The 15,157-nt window shown below is 44.6% G+C and overlaps 1 protein-coding gene across 5 annotated transcripts in view; it reads left to right on the top strand.

Moving 5' to 3' along the window:
* Golga5 (golgin A5) overlaps positions 1–5,806 on the top strand; it is a 33,226-nt gene extending 27,420 nt beyond the window's left edge. For all 5 annotated transcript variants that reach the window (XM_048449490.3, XM_048449492.3, XM_048449494.3 and 2 more), the window contains exons 11-13: positions 1,361–1,466; positions 4,102–4,165; positions 5,360–5,806. In XM_048449490.3, the coding sequence (XP_048305447.3) occupies positions 1,361–1,466; positions 4,102–4,165; positions 5,360–5,440 (251 nt within the window). In that variant the 3' untranslated portion in view covers positions 5,441–5,806. The remainder of the gene's footprint in view (positions 1–1,360; positions 1,467–4,101; positions 4,166–5,359) is intronic.
* The last annotated feature ends 9,351 nt before the right edge of the window (positions 5,807–15,157 follow it).

Genomic DNA, 15,157 nt, shown 5'->3' with positions numbered 1-15,157 from the left:
TAAGATGCGTATTCAAAATAAGTATATCAGCACCAATATCGATAGGTCAGAATTTTAATCTCGTGACTTCATGAAACCCATATGCAGTCATGGAGCAGATTTCTCAGTTCTTTGATTTTAAAAATTTGAAGAGGATGCCATATATGAAGATCAGTTGTAATGTATGTAGGGTGGCCAGTGGAAAATCCAGTTGAAAAGTGACACGTTATTAAAGTTCCAAGTGGAGCCGGGCGGTGGTGGCGCACACCTTTAATCCCAGCACTTTGGAGGCAGAGGCAGATGGATCTTTGTGAGTTCGAGGCCAGCCTGGTCTACAAGAGCTAGTTCCAGGACAGGCTCCAAAACTACAGAGAAACCCTGTCTCGAAAAAACAAAAACAAAACAAACAAAAAAAGTTTCAAATGATGAGAATATGAACTGCAAGGAGGCCTGGAGGAAGTGTTCCAAGTAACCGGAAGAGCAGAGGCAAAAGCATTGAGGGGTATGTCCCTGATGGTTCAGGACCAGGAAGGAGTAAGGCTGAGAATAGTGTAAGGTGAATTCAGAGAACTTGGAGAAGACTGCATAGACCTGCATAAAGACTTCACTCTAAATAAGGTAGGGATCTGATTTGTTCTGTATTGTGATGTCTGGGTGACTCAGACCTGGCATGGTGATGTGGTTCAGTGGTGCAGCATTTGTTAACATGCAAGAGACTGCACCCCCCACCAAAATCTTAAATTTCAAAGGGCTAAGAGCAGGTACAGAGGCCCTGGTGTCCTTGCATTAATTTATGTAAGGGATGGTAGTTTTGGTCAGAGTGGGATTGGTGGGGGATGGTAGGATATGAGAATTTATTTGAAAAGTGAACTGGTAGAGTTTACCGAAAAGCTTGCAAGAAAAGAGTTAAGGATCTTGGCTTGAGTGGATGGAAGGGTGGAATTGTTATATACAGAATGGGAAGACACCAAGAGAAGGAGTTGACCATGGAGAGGAAGAGACTGGAGTCATAGTTGGTACTTGAGTCGGTGTCTTTAGTGATCCAGGAGAAAGAGATAGTTGGATAGTTGGAGTGGGGTGGAGCTGGAGTGCCCATCTAGGAGCCAGCGTTCTCAGTGTCCAGAACCACTGACCTCTCTCAAAGTCAAGGCCCAGGAATGTTGATTCTTGCAAGAATATTGTGAACTTTTTAGTGTCTAGTAAAATTTTGTGGAAATTGAAGCATTTTCTGTAGTTGATCTGTGTTGTAATTTCTTTTACTCTAAGGGCATTGCTTAGAAAGTTGGCCTTGAGAAATTCTTCCTCACACACTTTCAACTCTAGTTTTCTTAGAAAGTCAGTTTTGGTATCAGTATGTTAATCTGTCCTCTTATTTAAACAGGGACACGCCTGCGAAATGTTCCTGTTCTTTTTAATGACACAGAAACTAATCTGGCAGGAATGTATGGAAAAGTTCGCAAAGCTGCTAGCTCCATTGACCAGTTTAGGTAAGCACTGCCACTCAGGATGAGTGATGGCCTCAACTATTTTAATAATGTCTTCAAGGCGGTATAGCTACCCTGAGCCCTTTGGCCTAATATTTATTTTGACCCTAATACTTAAAGTAGCGGTTCCCTTATTCCTTTGTGATACTCCCAAACTGTGAAGTTGTCTTCACTGGCAGTCTGCCAGTACCTAAGCATTGTTGAACATTTTCAGTCCTGCCTGTCCTCTTCCAACAGACTCTACCAAGAGCAGTAGGTAGATTCACTTCTTTCTTCTCTCTTCCTTCCTTCCTTCCTTCTTTCCTTCCTTCCTTCCTTCCTTCCTTCCTTCCTTCCTTCCTTCCTTCCTTTCCTATCCCCTCCTTCCCTCCTTCCCTTCCTTCCTTTCTCTTTTTTTTATTTTTCAAGACAGGGTTTCTTTGTAATCCTGGCTGTCCTGGAATTCACTCTTAGACAAGACTGGCCTCGAACTCAGAGATCCACCTGTCTTTGCCTCCCAGTGCTAGGATTAAAGGCGTTTGCCACCATGCATGGTTGAAGCTGTTAACACTCACTGAAACCAGACCCAGCACTAAGGAGACAGGATTGTTTGAGCTTGTGAGATCAAGACCAGCTTGGGTCATATATTGAGACTTCCTCAGAACAGCTCACTGAAAAAGTGTCCTTGTGGTGTCTCATTCAGTACTTCATTGTGGGTTTGAAGATGCTCAATATAGAGCTGAACAGTACTCCCTATAACTTGTTTTATGTATGCCCATAAGTAATATTTAGAATTTATGTTATGTATTTACATGCAGACGTTTTATGCTTACAAGCAAGCATCCACTTTTCTTTCTTTTTTTCTTTTTTCTTTTTCTTCTTCTTCTTTTTTTTTTTTTTTTTGGTTTTTCAAGACAATGTTTTTCAGTAGCTATGAAGCCAGTCCTGTAGAGCTATGTAGAACACGCTGACCTCGAACTCACAGAGATCCTCCTGCCTCTGGCTCCCAAGTACTGGGATTAAAGGCATGCACCACCACTGCCCAGCACAAGCATCCACTTTATAAGAAAATATTTTAACAGTTTACCTAGAACCTTAATGAATTCCTTTCTGAATCAGAATAAAGCTGTTCTGTTTTGTTTTTTTAATTATATAACTTTATTTATTGAAAGAATATTTACTTTTAATATTTTTAGACTTATTTTATATGTATGAATGCTATATCTACATGTACACCTGCAGGCCAGAAGAGGGTGGCAGATCTTATTACAGATAGTTGTGAGTCACTATGTGGTTGCTGGGAATTGAACTTAGGACCTCTAGAAGAGCACCCAGTACTCTTAACTGCTGAGCCATCTCTTTAGTTCCCTATGCTGTGGTGTTATAAAGGAAGGAAGGAAGGAAGGAAGGAAGGAAGGAAGGAAGGAAGGAAGGAAGGAAGGAAGGAAGGAAGGAAGGAAGGAAGAAAGGAAGGAAGGAAGGAAGAGAATAGCTGGGTGGTGGTGCACGCCTTTTACTCTAGAGGCAGAGGCAGGCAGATCTCTGTGATTTCAAGGTCAGCCTGGTTTACAAAATGAGTTCCAGGACAGCCAGAGAAACCTTGTCTCAAAAAGAGAGACAGAGACAGTTCTGAAACCACAGGACTTTAGTCACTGTCTGAATAAAGCACATGTGTTCAGCATAGCACCTGTAGAAAACTTCCCTGCGGTGTGAGCACTAGTGACAGTAAGAGAAAGGAAAGGCGTTTTCCTGGTACACACACATCGTGATACGGAGCAGCCTGCAAAGAGCTGTGAGCAATGAGGGTGGATATCACACTGCTTCTGCCACATTCATGCAGGTGTCTGCGTGAGTTTGTTTTTTTCTGTTTTGTTTGTTTGAGATAGGGTCTCACTTTGTAGGTCTGGCCTGGAACTCACTGTGTAGTTCAGGCTGGCTTCAAACTCACAGAGATCTGCCCGCTGGTGCTAAGATTAAAGGTGCATACCACCACACCTGGCCCTCCCTGAATTCCTATGGTTTAGTCCTCTTGGGAAAATGTATCTATGCAGAAGTTTTTAGATCAACATTCCCAAGTAAATGCTTATACTGAAGTTTTAATAGCTAACTTCAAATAACAATTGAGGTATCTTTTGCCTTTCCTGTGTGATCATTTTATGTGATCATGTGAGTCTACAATAAAAATTTCCTCTGTGGTAGTCACAGGAATAGTGTGAATGAGTGATTTTTAAAAGACATCAGCTAGAGTGGGTGGTGGTAGTACACATATTTAATCCCAACACTTGGGAGGCAGAGGCACGTGAACTTCTGTGAGTTCGAGGCCAGACTGGTCAACAAAGCAAGTTTCAGGATAGTCAGGGCTAAGGAAAGTGGAAAGCTGTCTCAAAAAAACAAAAACAAAAACAAAACAAAACAAAACAAACAAAAACATTAGCCTGGCAGTGGTAATACGTGTCTTTAATCTCAACACTCAGGAGGCAAAGGCAGGTGAATCTCTGAGTTTGAGGCCAGCCTAGTCTACAAAGGGAGTTCCAGGACAGCCATGGATGTTACACAGAGAAACCCTGTTTCGAAACAAAACAAACACATACACAAAAGGATGTCAGCTCAAGAAGATTTGCTTTGAGTATAATTCCTTTTTTCTTACCTGTTTGCACAGTATCCGCCTGGGAATTTTTCTCCGAAGATACCCCATAGCACGAGTGTTTGTAATTATCTATATGGTGAGTAAATTTATTTGAAAAAGTAATGTACACTTGATTTCTGTTGTTTTGGCTGCTAATCTTACTCATATTTTACTAATTAACTTTGAAAGAGAATAGAACTCATTTTTGATAATTGAACTTTTTTAAGTTAGCCATTTATTATGTTGAGAACATAAATTGCTCAGAGGCTTTTCCTGAAGATAAAGTTAACTGTAATGTAGTTTAACAGTCATCTTCATTTTTAAGCCTAATGAAAAAATACAATAAAACAGCTGATTTCATTTTTATCTTAATGCTGTAAAGTTGCTTTGATTATTTTCATGTGTTTTACTTAATTTTTCTAGAAGGATCTCAAGGCTGATTTGTTTCCTTCTGAGCTGTTTAGTTGCACAGAACCAGCTGCAGTAGTTAGGTGCTGGTTCATGTGTGCTGTGCTGACAAGCCGCTCACTGTCCTAAGTGGGGCAGCTCTAAGAGGTTAGGCTGACTTAAGGGCCTACTCTGAAAAGAAATTTCTATGTGATCCACTAGAGGGAAGAGTTATTCCTCAAGTAAAAAGGTTTAGCAAAGGTGGATGGTTGGGGAGGAAGAAAAACAGGAAAGGCATCAGAAAGGATTCAAAGTGCACCGCACAGGGGGCCAACTGTCCAGGCACCTGCCACCGTGAGTGTTGTGGGTACCAGTCGGCATTAGATGCTATGTGTGCTGCCTACAGAATTTACACATCCCAACTAATGAAACCTCATGTCATTCATACTGTCCAGAGGGAGCCAGAAGTTTGTCACAAATTCAGCCTCTGCCACTGATTCATTGCTCCTGTCAAGGGTACTTTCCCATCTCTTCACCAAAGCTGGCTAAACTGTCTCAGATCACCAGTCATTAACTTTCTCACCAGGACTTGGCAGCCAACACCTGTCTGCTTTCCCAGCTCTGCACAGTTACCTGCTTGGTTGTTCTGCAGATGCATGCGAGTCACGAGTGTTTGGTGTTCAGACGAACTCTCCTCTCAACTAGGAGATCTGCAGTCTGCAGCTCTCTGTTCCTGAGTTCATTGGCTCCTTTCATCAGCCAGTGTACATGTATTGAGCCCCTGCTGTGTTTCCGACTCTATCCTAGAGGGTACAAAGACAAGGCATGGTCCCTGTTCTCCCTGCACAGTCCTTAGACAGAGACTGATTGATTGGCTGACATGAATTGTTTTTCCTCCCTCTAGGCTTTGCTTCACCTCTGGGTCATGATTGTCCTGCTGACTTACTCACCAGAAATGCACCATGACCAACCGTATGGCAAATGAACTGAGCCATTGGTTCCCAAATGTGCCTGCCATTGTCCAGAGCTGGGATCTGCAGAAAGACCAACACCTGAGACTGCTTGGAATAGTGCACAAGATGGTTTCATGGTGGAAAGCTTTTAATTTTAAGTTATTACTCTGGTGTCTGACTCTCCCTTATTTTCATGAGAGTCTCTGAATGCAGACAGTAATTTGACAAATTCAGCTCTGCTTTTTCTGAGTACAATTGCCCTAGATATGGAGAGAGAGAGACCTGGGGTGGTTGTTCTGTAGAGACCTTTCTATATTTTAGGTGACACTGATTATGGGTTATAATCAGGGAAACTAATTGTATTTAAGAATAAAAATAAAAAGATTTCTTTTTAATAACTTAGTGTGCTTTATATTTTGATATATTTAACTGCAAATATTTAATTTTTACATATTAGATTCCTAATTGGTATAACTCTTTTTAAATACATAAATAAATTTCACTGTGCATTTTTCTTTTAAATAATGATTTTCATCCCTGTTTAAAGAAGACCTCTCCAATAGTTAGTAATGAGTGGGGCTGGAAGTCACAGCCACGGTCACTAAGTGACAGCAGTGGTTCCGTGCTGCACTCCTCTCTGCCTCTGTGTTGTCTTGCTTTTCCCCAGCATTTATCTCAGGGTCAGTTCATGGGTGTTGTAGCCCCTGCTTAGCCATGTGTGAGATGTCTGTTTACCAACACTATAGCTGGATACTATAGTTAACTTTTGAAAGGGGACATTTTCTGTATGACCAGCATAATCTTTGAATTGTCTTCCTCTTCATCCTTGTGTCCAAGAGTCACATGTGCTTTGTCACCCTGGTCCTGGTGATCTTTCTGTATGTACTTACTATACATGGTTCTTGGACAGTGAGTGGGAATAGACCCCTTCTTGGGTCACTTGATGCCAATTGAAAATTGGTGACACTATTGCCATGACTTGAACTGGCCTTCAGGGAGCAGAAAATCCTTGCACATTATGGGATGCTTCTTTCCTATTTCTTGCAGTCAAATCAAGTTTTTGAGGTCATATTAGGTATGATTGGGCTTTTGTTTTCAGTGTGGCAGAAATGAAAGAGCAGGTGTTTCACATCATATAAATGGGGGCTTGGCATGGAGTTTGGCACTGAATCTCAGAGATGGATAGCAGGAGCCTTATTGGGGATGAGGCATCACAGTCTGAACTGTGGAGTCAGGTCTATCTCCAACACGGAAGGGAAAAGTTCAGTCTTGTTAATGGATTTTAAGATTTTTTTTCTCCTAATTTGGAAACATTTCTGGAAAATGATTAAAACCAGGTTCCACCCTTAAAATGGAAAACAGCACATGTTCGTTGCTTATGTTGCCGGACTTCCCATCTTTGTGTCCTCCTGGCTTTTGTGGTGACATCTGTGAGTCTTTTGTCCACTCTGCACATTCTTGGCTTTGGCGGTGTTTGACTAAGTGTTTCCGGGATTGTGGCTCTGCCATCACTTGTCTTTAATTGAGTTGCAGACTCATTACTCTTGACCACTCACAAACTGGGCAAGGGAATACGAAACTCTGACCTCATTAGAGGGCTCGCAGGAAGGCCAGGTCAGTGGAGTCTCTCTAGGTACAGTGTATGTATTCAAAGGGATTTCAGACATGCACAGAGTTCTTGGACTGCTCTGTATTGATAGGTGTCAGTTGAGAAACAAGATTTAAAAAATTCCCTTGCAAATTGCTGTGTGGTGGTGGTACACACTTTTAATCCCAGCATTTGGGAGGTAGAAGCAGGCGAATCTCAGTGAGCTCAAGGCCAGCCTGGTCTACATAGTAAGTTCTAGGACAGCCAGGACTGTTTCACAGAGAAACCCTGTCAAAAAACAAACAAAACTTCCCTTTCTAGACATTGTCCTTTATGACAACCACCATTTTTACTGCCCCCTAACAAAATTTTTTGAGGGAAGACTTTTGTTAGGTTTGATTTGGTTTTGGAAACAGGGTTTTTTCTGTGTAACAGTCTTGGAACTTGCTTTGTAGACCAGGCTGGCCTCAAACTCACAGACATCTGCCTGCCTCTGCCTCCTGCGTGCTGGGATCAAGGACATGTGCCACTACCACCCACCTCCAAGGAAAGAACTTTAAACACGTGGCAGAGACTTATCTCTCATTGGGGAGTAGAATGTGAAGGGCCCAGAGTCCAGCCATTTGCCCAGTTTGCCTGTGGAGTAGGGCACACTCCTTAGACCTCACTGGGCTCCAGTCCCCCGTTGCCAGGGGCAACTTAGTGCTGGAAGCTGCAGAGTGAACCTCAGTGTGGGTACAAAGGAAGGAGCTGGTGATATCTGAGAGTCAAGGACCAATGGCCCAAGATGTTTGAGGCTGTGATTGGCCTTGAGAAACCTGATGGAGAAACAATGGATTTTTCTCCACTTCAGTCTCTTAGCACTAAGGAATGATCTCTCTGAGGAGAAAGGCGAATTGCACCAGTGGCTAGCAGCCAGTGTACCACAGAACTGTATAGCAGAACCCTCAAAACCAGCCCGACCTGCCATAGATAGCTACTTCTGTTAAGGTTTGTATGTAAACTCCATAGCTCTTGACCCCCAGCTGGTGGCACTGTAGAGGTCATACCTGACTGGCAGAAGTCTGCTACAAGGGGCAGGCCTTGGGATACAGACTAACCCCACTTCTCTGTCTTCCTAATCTGCTAGGTAGAGAGCAAATAGCTCATGGCTGCATGAACCCTGCCATGCCTTCCCTTCATGATGAATGGTACTTCTCAAACCACAAGTCAGAATAGCCTTTCCAGTTATTCCTTTCAGGATATATATATATATATATATAAAATCCAATATAATATATATGATCAGAAGGAAGAGCTTATGTTGGCTGAGGTTTCTGTCCCACCTGGTCCTGTAGCCGTTTCAGTCCCAAAGAAACACACAGAGGTCTGCATTAATTATAAACTGATTGGCCTGTTAGCTCAGGCTTCTTATAACTCTTATAACTTATTTTTGTCTTATAACTTATATTAGTCCATAATTCTTGTCTATGTTAGCCATCTGACTTAGTAGCTTTCATCAGCGAGGCATTCTCATCTTGCTTCCTCTGCAACCAGGTTACGACTGCAAACTGAATCTTTTCCCAGAATTCTCCTGTTCTCCTACGCCCGCCCGCCTCTACTTCCTGCCTGGTGGTTCCCTCCATTCTTCCTCTCTGGCTACTAGCCAATCAGCATTTTATTAAACAAGTACAAGAAACACATCTTTACAGGGTAAAACCATTGTCCCACAGCAAGTTTATTTGGGAATTTGGATCCAAAGGGCTAGATGTCTAGATGTTCATAAATAGGTGAAAGTGTGGCACCACATGAATAGAAGAGAGCAGGAAGTAGAGTAAGGTTATAAACCCTCAATCTCATCCACAGTGCTGTACTTCCAATGTCCATGACCTTCCTAAATAGCACTAGGACCAAGTGTTCACATGTGTGAGTCTATGGGGGTGACATGTCTTGTCCAGGCTACACTCTGCCCTTCATCCCAGCAGGTTCATGGCCGTATCATAAGGCAAAATGCAGCTGGTCTGACTTCAAATGCCCTGGCCTTTAACAATCTTAATATGGTTCAAAAATTCAATCTCTTCCATATAATATATTCTGATTATATTTTCAATCCCTCAAGTCCTCTCAGTTCCTTGATAACTGTAGGGATGGGGAACCAGTTTTCAATGGAGTGACATGGGGCATATCAACCTATAGACAGAAGTTTCTGTCTCATCTGGACCCGCAGCCATTCAGTCCCAAATAAACACACAGAAGCTTGTATTAATTAAAAACTGTTTGACCTATTGCTCAGGGTTATTACTAACTACCTTTTACAACTTAGCACATAATTCTTATCTATGTTTAACCATGTGACTTAGTACCTTTTCTCATTAAGGCATTCTCATCTTGCTTCCTCTGTGTCTTTGCCTTTCTTCTTCCAAGAATGCTCCTAGTCTGATTTCGCTGCCTATACTTCCTGCCTGGATACTGGTCAGTCAGCATTTTGTTAAACCAGTATGAATGACAACTCTTTACAGTGTACAAAGCATTATCCCACAGCATCAACCACTTCAGGCAGGCCCCTTGCTCAGGAGTAAGTAGTGTGCCGCCACAAATTAGACTCCATGTTTTTGTTTGATGCTTGTTTGTATTTTTTAAATTTATTTGATTTTCCTTTTTTAAAAAGAAAACAAACTATCTTTTTCTTTTTACATACCAGTCCCAATTCTCTCTCCCTCTCCTCCCATTCCCTCCACCTATCCCTCTACCCCACTCCCCATCCACTCCTCAGAGAGGGTAAGGCACATTGCTCTGGGGAAGGTCCAATGTCCCCACTACTATATCTAGACTGAGCAAGGTATTCATCCAAAGAGAATAACTTCCCTAAAAGTCAGTACAAGCAGTAGGTGTAAATCCTGGTGCCACTGCCAGGGGCTCCACAGTCTGCCCCAGCTATACAACTGTCACCCACATTCAGAAGGACTAGTTTGGTCCTATGCTGGTTCCTTCCTTGTCCGGCTGGAGTTGGTGAGCTCCCATTAGCTCAGGTAGACTGTTTAGGTGGACATCCCCATCATGGTTTTGTTTGTTTGTATTTTTAAAAGCGAAAAAGATCTGGAATAATTTTCTTTTAAATGGTAGTAAGGCTATAATTTGAATTTATGAATGTTTTGTGTCCCAGCCATTTCTCAGATGTAGAATGTGAACAAAAGTCTCTGCCATCAGGGATTTTACAGCTAAGTGGGGAAGGCAAATTATAACTGTCATTTAGAGTTAAGTCACCGAATAGAGGAAAATGGGCTATGGGTATGAAGTGAACAGCAGGGAGGTGGTGCTTTTGTGGTAGCTGGGGAAAGAAGGATATGGGGTGGTCTTTCTCCACTGGAGGGTCAGTGGGCAAAACATCTGGATGGGTGCACACAGTATGCTCAGAACCACAAGGAGCCAGTGTGGCCAGGGCAGAACTGGAGCGGGGGCTTGCAGAGCCAGGCCAAGGGACTGTGGGCCATGGGAAGGACTTAGGATTTAAAACCTCTTTTCGTGTCTGCATAGTGATCCTTTGTCCTCTGAACAGAGAGAACCTTCAGCAATCCGTGTTTGTCTGGGGCCTGGAGATTACAGTTGCCCAGTGTGAGCATCCCCAGGGTGGTGATTGGTTGGCTGAGATGAAGACAGCCACACCTTTATCTCTGCCCACGTGTGTTTAACCAGAAAGGCTAAATGTACTGGACTTTTCATCGGTGTGACAGAAAAGCTGCACAAGCAGCTTCGGGGGTGGGGATTTATTTTGGGTCACAGTTTGAGAAGGATCAGTGCATGGTGGGGAAGAATGGAGCACAGTGGAGCGGGAAGCAAAGGGATATCAGTGGATAGGGCAGAGGACAGGGCGGCCTGTGGCCCCCAAACCCCACCTTCTCCTTTGCAGCACCTCTGTATTTTGAATCCATCAAGGGTTCAGTCTGTTTATTAGGTCAAGGTCCCTAGGACCTAATCACTCCCCAAAATCTTAGCAGCTTGCAATCAGCCCCCAGTACATGACCATGCAGGGGGGAGTCTCACATTAAGATAACACCAAGTCAAGGAAATCAAAAGTCTTCCCTTCTTAATCTTAATCTCCATGTTCAAGGTTAACCCCTCACACTGTTCAAATTCACATAGCTTCTCTGGGTTCTAAAGCCACAGCAACGAAGAGAAATAAAGTGGAAAGGTATGTGGGTGTTCCCAAGAGGGAGAGCCGTATAGAGTCTCAAAGAAGGACTGGAGAGCTGGTTCAGCAGTTAGGAGCGTGCACGGTGTGGAGAACCTGAGTTCAATTCTCAGACCCATGTGAGGTGTAACTCCATCCACAGTGGATTCAACGTCCTTGCCTCATTCACCCCCCACACATGAACACACACGCGCACACACACACACATGCGTGCGCACACACACACACACACATGCGTGCGCACACACACATACACAGAGAGACAGAGAGGGAGGCAAAATTATTGTATTGCCTTTATACAGGAAGCCTAGACATACCTACAGTACACATAACAGCGCTGTGATGTTAAGATTCCATGGGGTGGTGGTGACAGTGTCAGGGGTTCCACTGACATGGCAGAGACCCAGTGCCTCCCTCACCGGCTTCCAAGGCGGATGGAGTCTGGCCACACTACCTCCAGCTTCAGCCACCGCTCGACTTATTTCCCCTCTGTAGCGGTCTATGCGTGCCAGCCGTCTGCTGCCTTTGCCTGTGGGAAAGCTTGACTCTGTGCCCCTGAGCCTGGGCCGCGACACCTGACCTGCTTTGAGGTTGAAATATCAGTGAGCACACACATGCCACTCCTCCTAGGGGAAGATGCACAGGGGTGGGGTGGGAGGTGGGGGTGGAGCCTGAATGAAGGCCCCAGGTTTTTACTGTGACATATCTATCAATAACTAACAAATCCAGCAATATGCCCTGGTTGCTCTTCACCCAGACATCCCCTCTGCTAAGGTATTTCCCTCCCTGGCATACCCCAGCTTGATAATTTAGCTGCTACTTTCCTGGTGAAATCAAAGCTAAGGCTCCACCCACCCAAAAGGGAAAAACAAAACAAACAAGCAAGCAGACAAACCCCCCAGGTTAGGAGTCAGCAGCACCCAGAATAATGTTCCCCTCCCCTTCCCAGGAAGGACATCCACATGTTTTAATTTCTGTAACCAGTGTTAAAAAGCGATGTTTCGGGTATGACTGAGAAACCATAAAATAGGATTAACCTGAACTAGCAAACTTCCCTTTAGTCCCAGGATCCTAAGGGCAGAAGAGGGAAGCGGAAGAGCTGGAATGTGCCTGATGGTGAATGCGGAGGACAGAGCAGCGCAGGGTGGCTTTGAATGTGGAGGGAGGGTTCCAGAGGCTGGAAGATACATGGGATGGATTCACCCCTCGACTCTCCAAAAGAAACAGTTCTGCCCAGACCTTTAGCCCAGTGAAACCCGGTGCAGACCTCTGACCCCCAGAACTATAGGGTAATTATATTGTTTTAAGTCATTAAATTTGCAGTAATCAGCAATGGCAGCAAAAGGACACTAACAGCACCCCTCCTGGTGATGCGGGCCCACGGCACAGGAGCCTCTTATCACAGGACCACGGCTCCATTGCTCCAGCTGAACTCCAGCCTTCAGATTCTTCTCTCCTTACAGTTGTACCCAGAATCTAGCGTAGTGCAAGGCGCTTTTCAAAACTCAAGGCATGGACCAGTGAGATAGCCCAGCAGATGAAGAAGCTTGCCACCAAGCCTGCCACCTGTTATGCCCAAATCTGCAGAGTCCCCCAAAAGCCAACAAGGAAACCGAGTCTCGTATGTAAAAGCCAAGAGCCTTTATTTTATGCAAGTTTGCAAACTCAGTCTCTCCTCATGTCCAACGTATTGGAATAATCAGAGAGCCCTGAGTTCAGTTAGAGTTGGGTTTTTATAATAGTAAAGGTGGGGCTGAGGGGTTTCTAAGGTTCAGGACCCTTGATTGGCTGATATTTGTCTAGGGGTGTCCTGGTGAGTGTGTGCTGGAAGGTGATCCTGTCTACACCAGTTGGAATGTTAGGCTTTTCCTTCGGATGGTCTGTTCTTGGGTGGTGCTCTGGTAATCTCAGTTTGTGGTTCTTCCTGCAACCAGGTGTTGCTTCAGGGAAAACTACTGAGACTCAGGCCTCCATTAAACTTATCGATGGCTGAGTCCTGCACTGGCGGGTGATAATGGTTGGAAGTAAAGAACTTCCTTTGGGTGGTCTGTTCATACTTAGCTTATCATGGCTGGCTCTTACATCACCCTGAGTTCGATCCTGGGGGCCCATATGGTGGAAGGGAGCATTGGCTCCCAAAAACTGTCCTCTGAGCTCCACACACAACTATGACACACACACATGCCTTCCCTACTGATAAATAAATGTAAATAAATGCTATGAAAGTTGGTTTTGGGTTTCGTTTTTGTTATTTAAAAAAAAAGAATTCAAGGCAGGTTTGTGGGAAAAAAAATCAAAACCAGGACTATTTGAGTGACAAGAAGGCCAGAAGCTAAGGGCAGGCACGACTGACTGGCTGGTGGGCACAGGCTGCAGAGTCCGGAGAGACATCGCCTCTCCAGCCTCAACGCTCTCATTTATTGGAATGGAGAGGACGGCCTGTCATAAAGGCTGTTTTTGTGGGTGAAGCCCACTCAGCATCAGTTTTATTGGTTGGTTTGTTCTCAACTGGGAGGAGGCAGGAAGTACAAAATGGACTGTCAATCAGTTATCACGGCCCTGTGGAATGGAACAAACACAACCCTTGGAGGAGACCTTGGTAAGGCCACTCTCAGGAACACAGAAATCTAAATAGCCCACTGGGTATTGCTCTTTGCTGAGAGACCACTGAGGGACCTGCCCTCTGTTGTTCTTTAAAAAAACAGGCGGGCGTGTTCCCTGGCAGGCTCGCAGAGCTACCACTAGTCCGACAAGGATGGTTGTGGGTCCCTGCAAGATCTCCAGGGTGGCAGGCTGGTCCCGCCAAGCAGCCGGAGGAGTCAGGCGGGTGGGTACGGTGGATAAAAGGCTCACAGGACATAGTAAATAAACATAAGGATAAACATTTTTTACTTAAAAAGAAACAGAGAGACAGAGAGACAGAGATAGACAAACATAAAGACATAAAAACATAGAGACAGAGAGAAACACGAGTACACACGCCGAGAGAGAAAGACCAAAGAGAGAGAGTTAAGATGGTGGCAAGGGACGTCAGAAGTGGCTGGGGAGTGGGCGTGGTTAGTCCTTAAAGGCACCACAAAGGAATAACACCCTCTAGTTGATGATAATGGTTCTCAGGCACCAGATAGCCCTTGGCTTTGGACATAACCCAGAACCCTCTGCTTTTTGACTTTCCCCCTGCCCACTCAACACGGACCTCATCCCCCAGAAGCTCTGTCCTTGCTCAAGGTGATGCTGTCCCTGCCTGATGGTGAGAGAGCTGCGTCCAGTTCACTGTGACCACAGGTGGCTTGGACAGATACTCTCCCTGAATTCCATAAATGTACAGACATACAGACAGACTTGGACAGCCACCAAGGTCCTTCGTCTACTCACTGTCAGGGTCACATGTATCCTGTTTTCTCATGGCCATGGTTTTGGATGACTTCCTTACATGCAGTCCCTAAAATCTGTCTGGCATGTGGCCTTCAACTGCACATCTTTGGCTAGAACCTTCCCGTAGCTTTTAGTCCCCAGTGGCAATCTGCCATGTTTCTTTCAAATGACACACAGTCCTGGGGCAGAGCCAGGTGCACTCTGATGAAGGGTAATGGCCCCTCAGCAGGGTGAAAGGAAGCAGGTGTGTCCCGCTTAGGTCTGATCCATGTCTCTGGACTCCAGGAAAAGACACCAACCACCCAGGCAGGAAGTGGCCTTCCCAGAGTAGGTAAACGAGAACATTTATCTGCTGTATTTTCGGCCATAAAATTAGACCTGTGGGCTCTTCACCCTGATTGTTTTGCGTAGCATCCCTTAATTGTGGAAGACACAAGCTTAAAGACTTCCATCTCTCATTCACAGGCCCACTCACTCACTTCAGTCAGGCAACGTTTTGGCCTGTCTGTTCCCTTCCAGGCTTTTTTCTTTGCCTGTGTATGCATATCTGTAGAAAGGCCTGGAAGCATGAGAAGAAAGGTTGTAGGTCAAGTTATGCTATGCCACAGTTCTCCCCTC

This window comes from Myodes glareolus, chromosome 11 (assembly GCF_982192425.1).
Source record: "Myodes glareolus chromosome 11, mMyoGla1.1, whole genome shotgun sequence".
Taxonomy (NCBI): domain Eukaryota; kingdom Metazoa; phylum Chordata; class Mammalia; order Rodentia; family Cricetidae; genus Myodes; species Myodes glareolus.
This window is presented reverse-complemented; position numbering and strand designations above follow the sequence as displayed.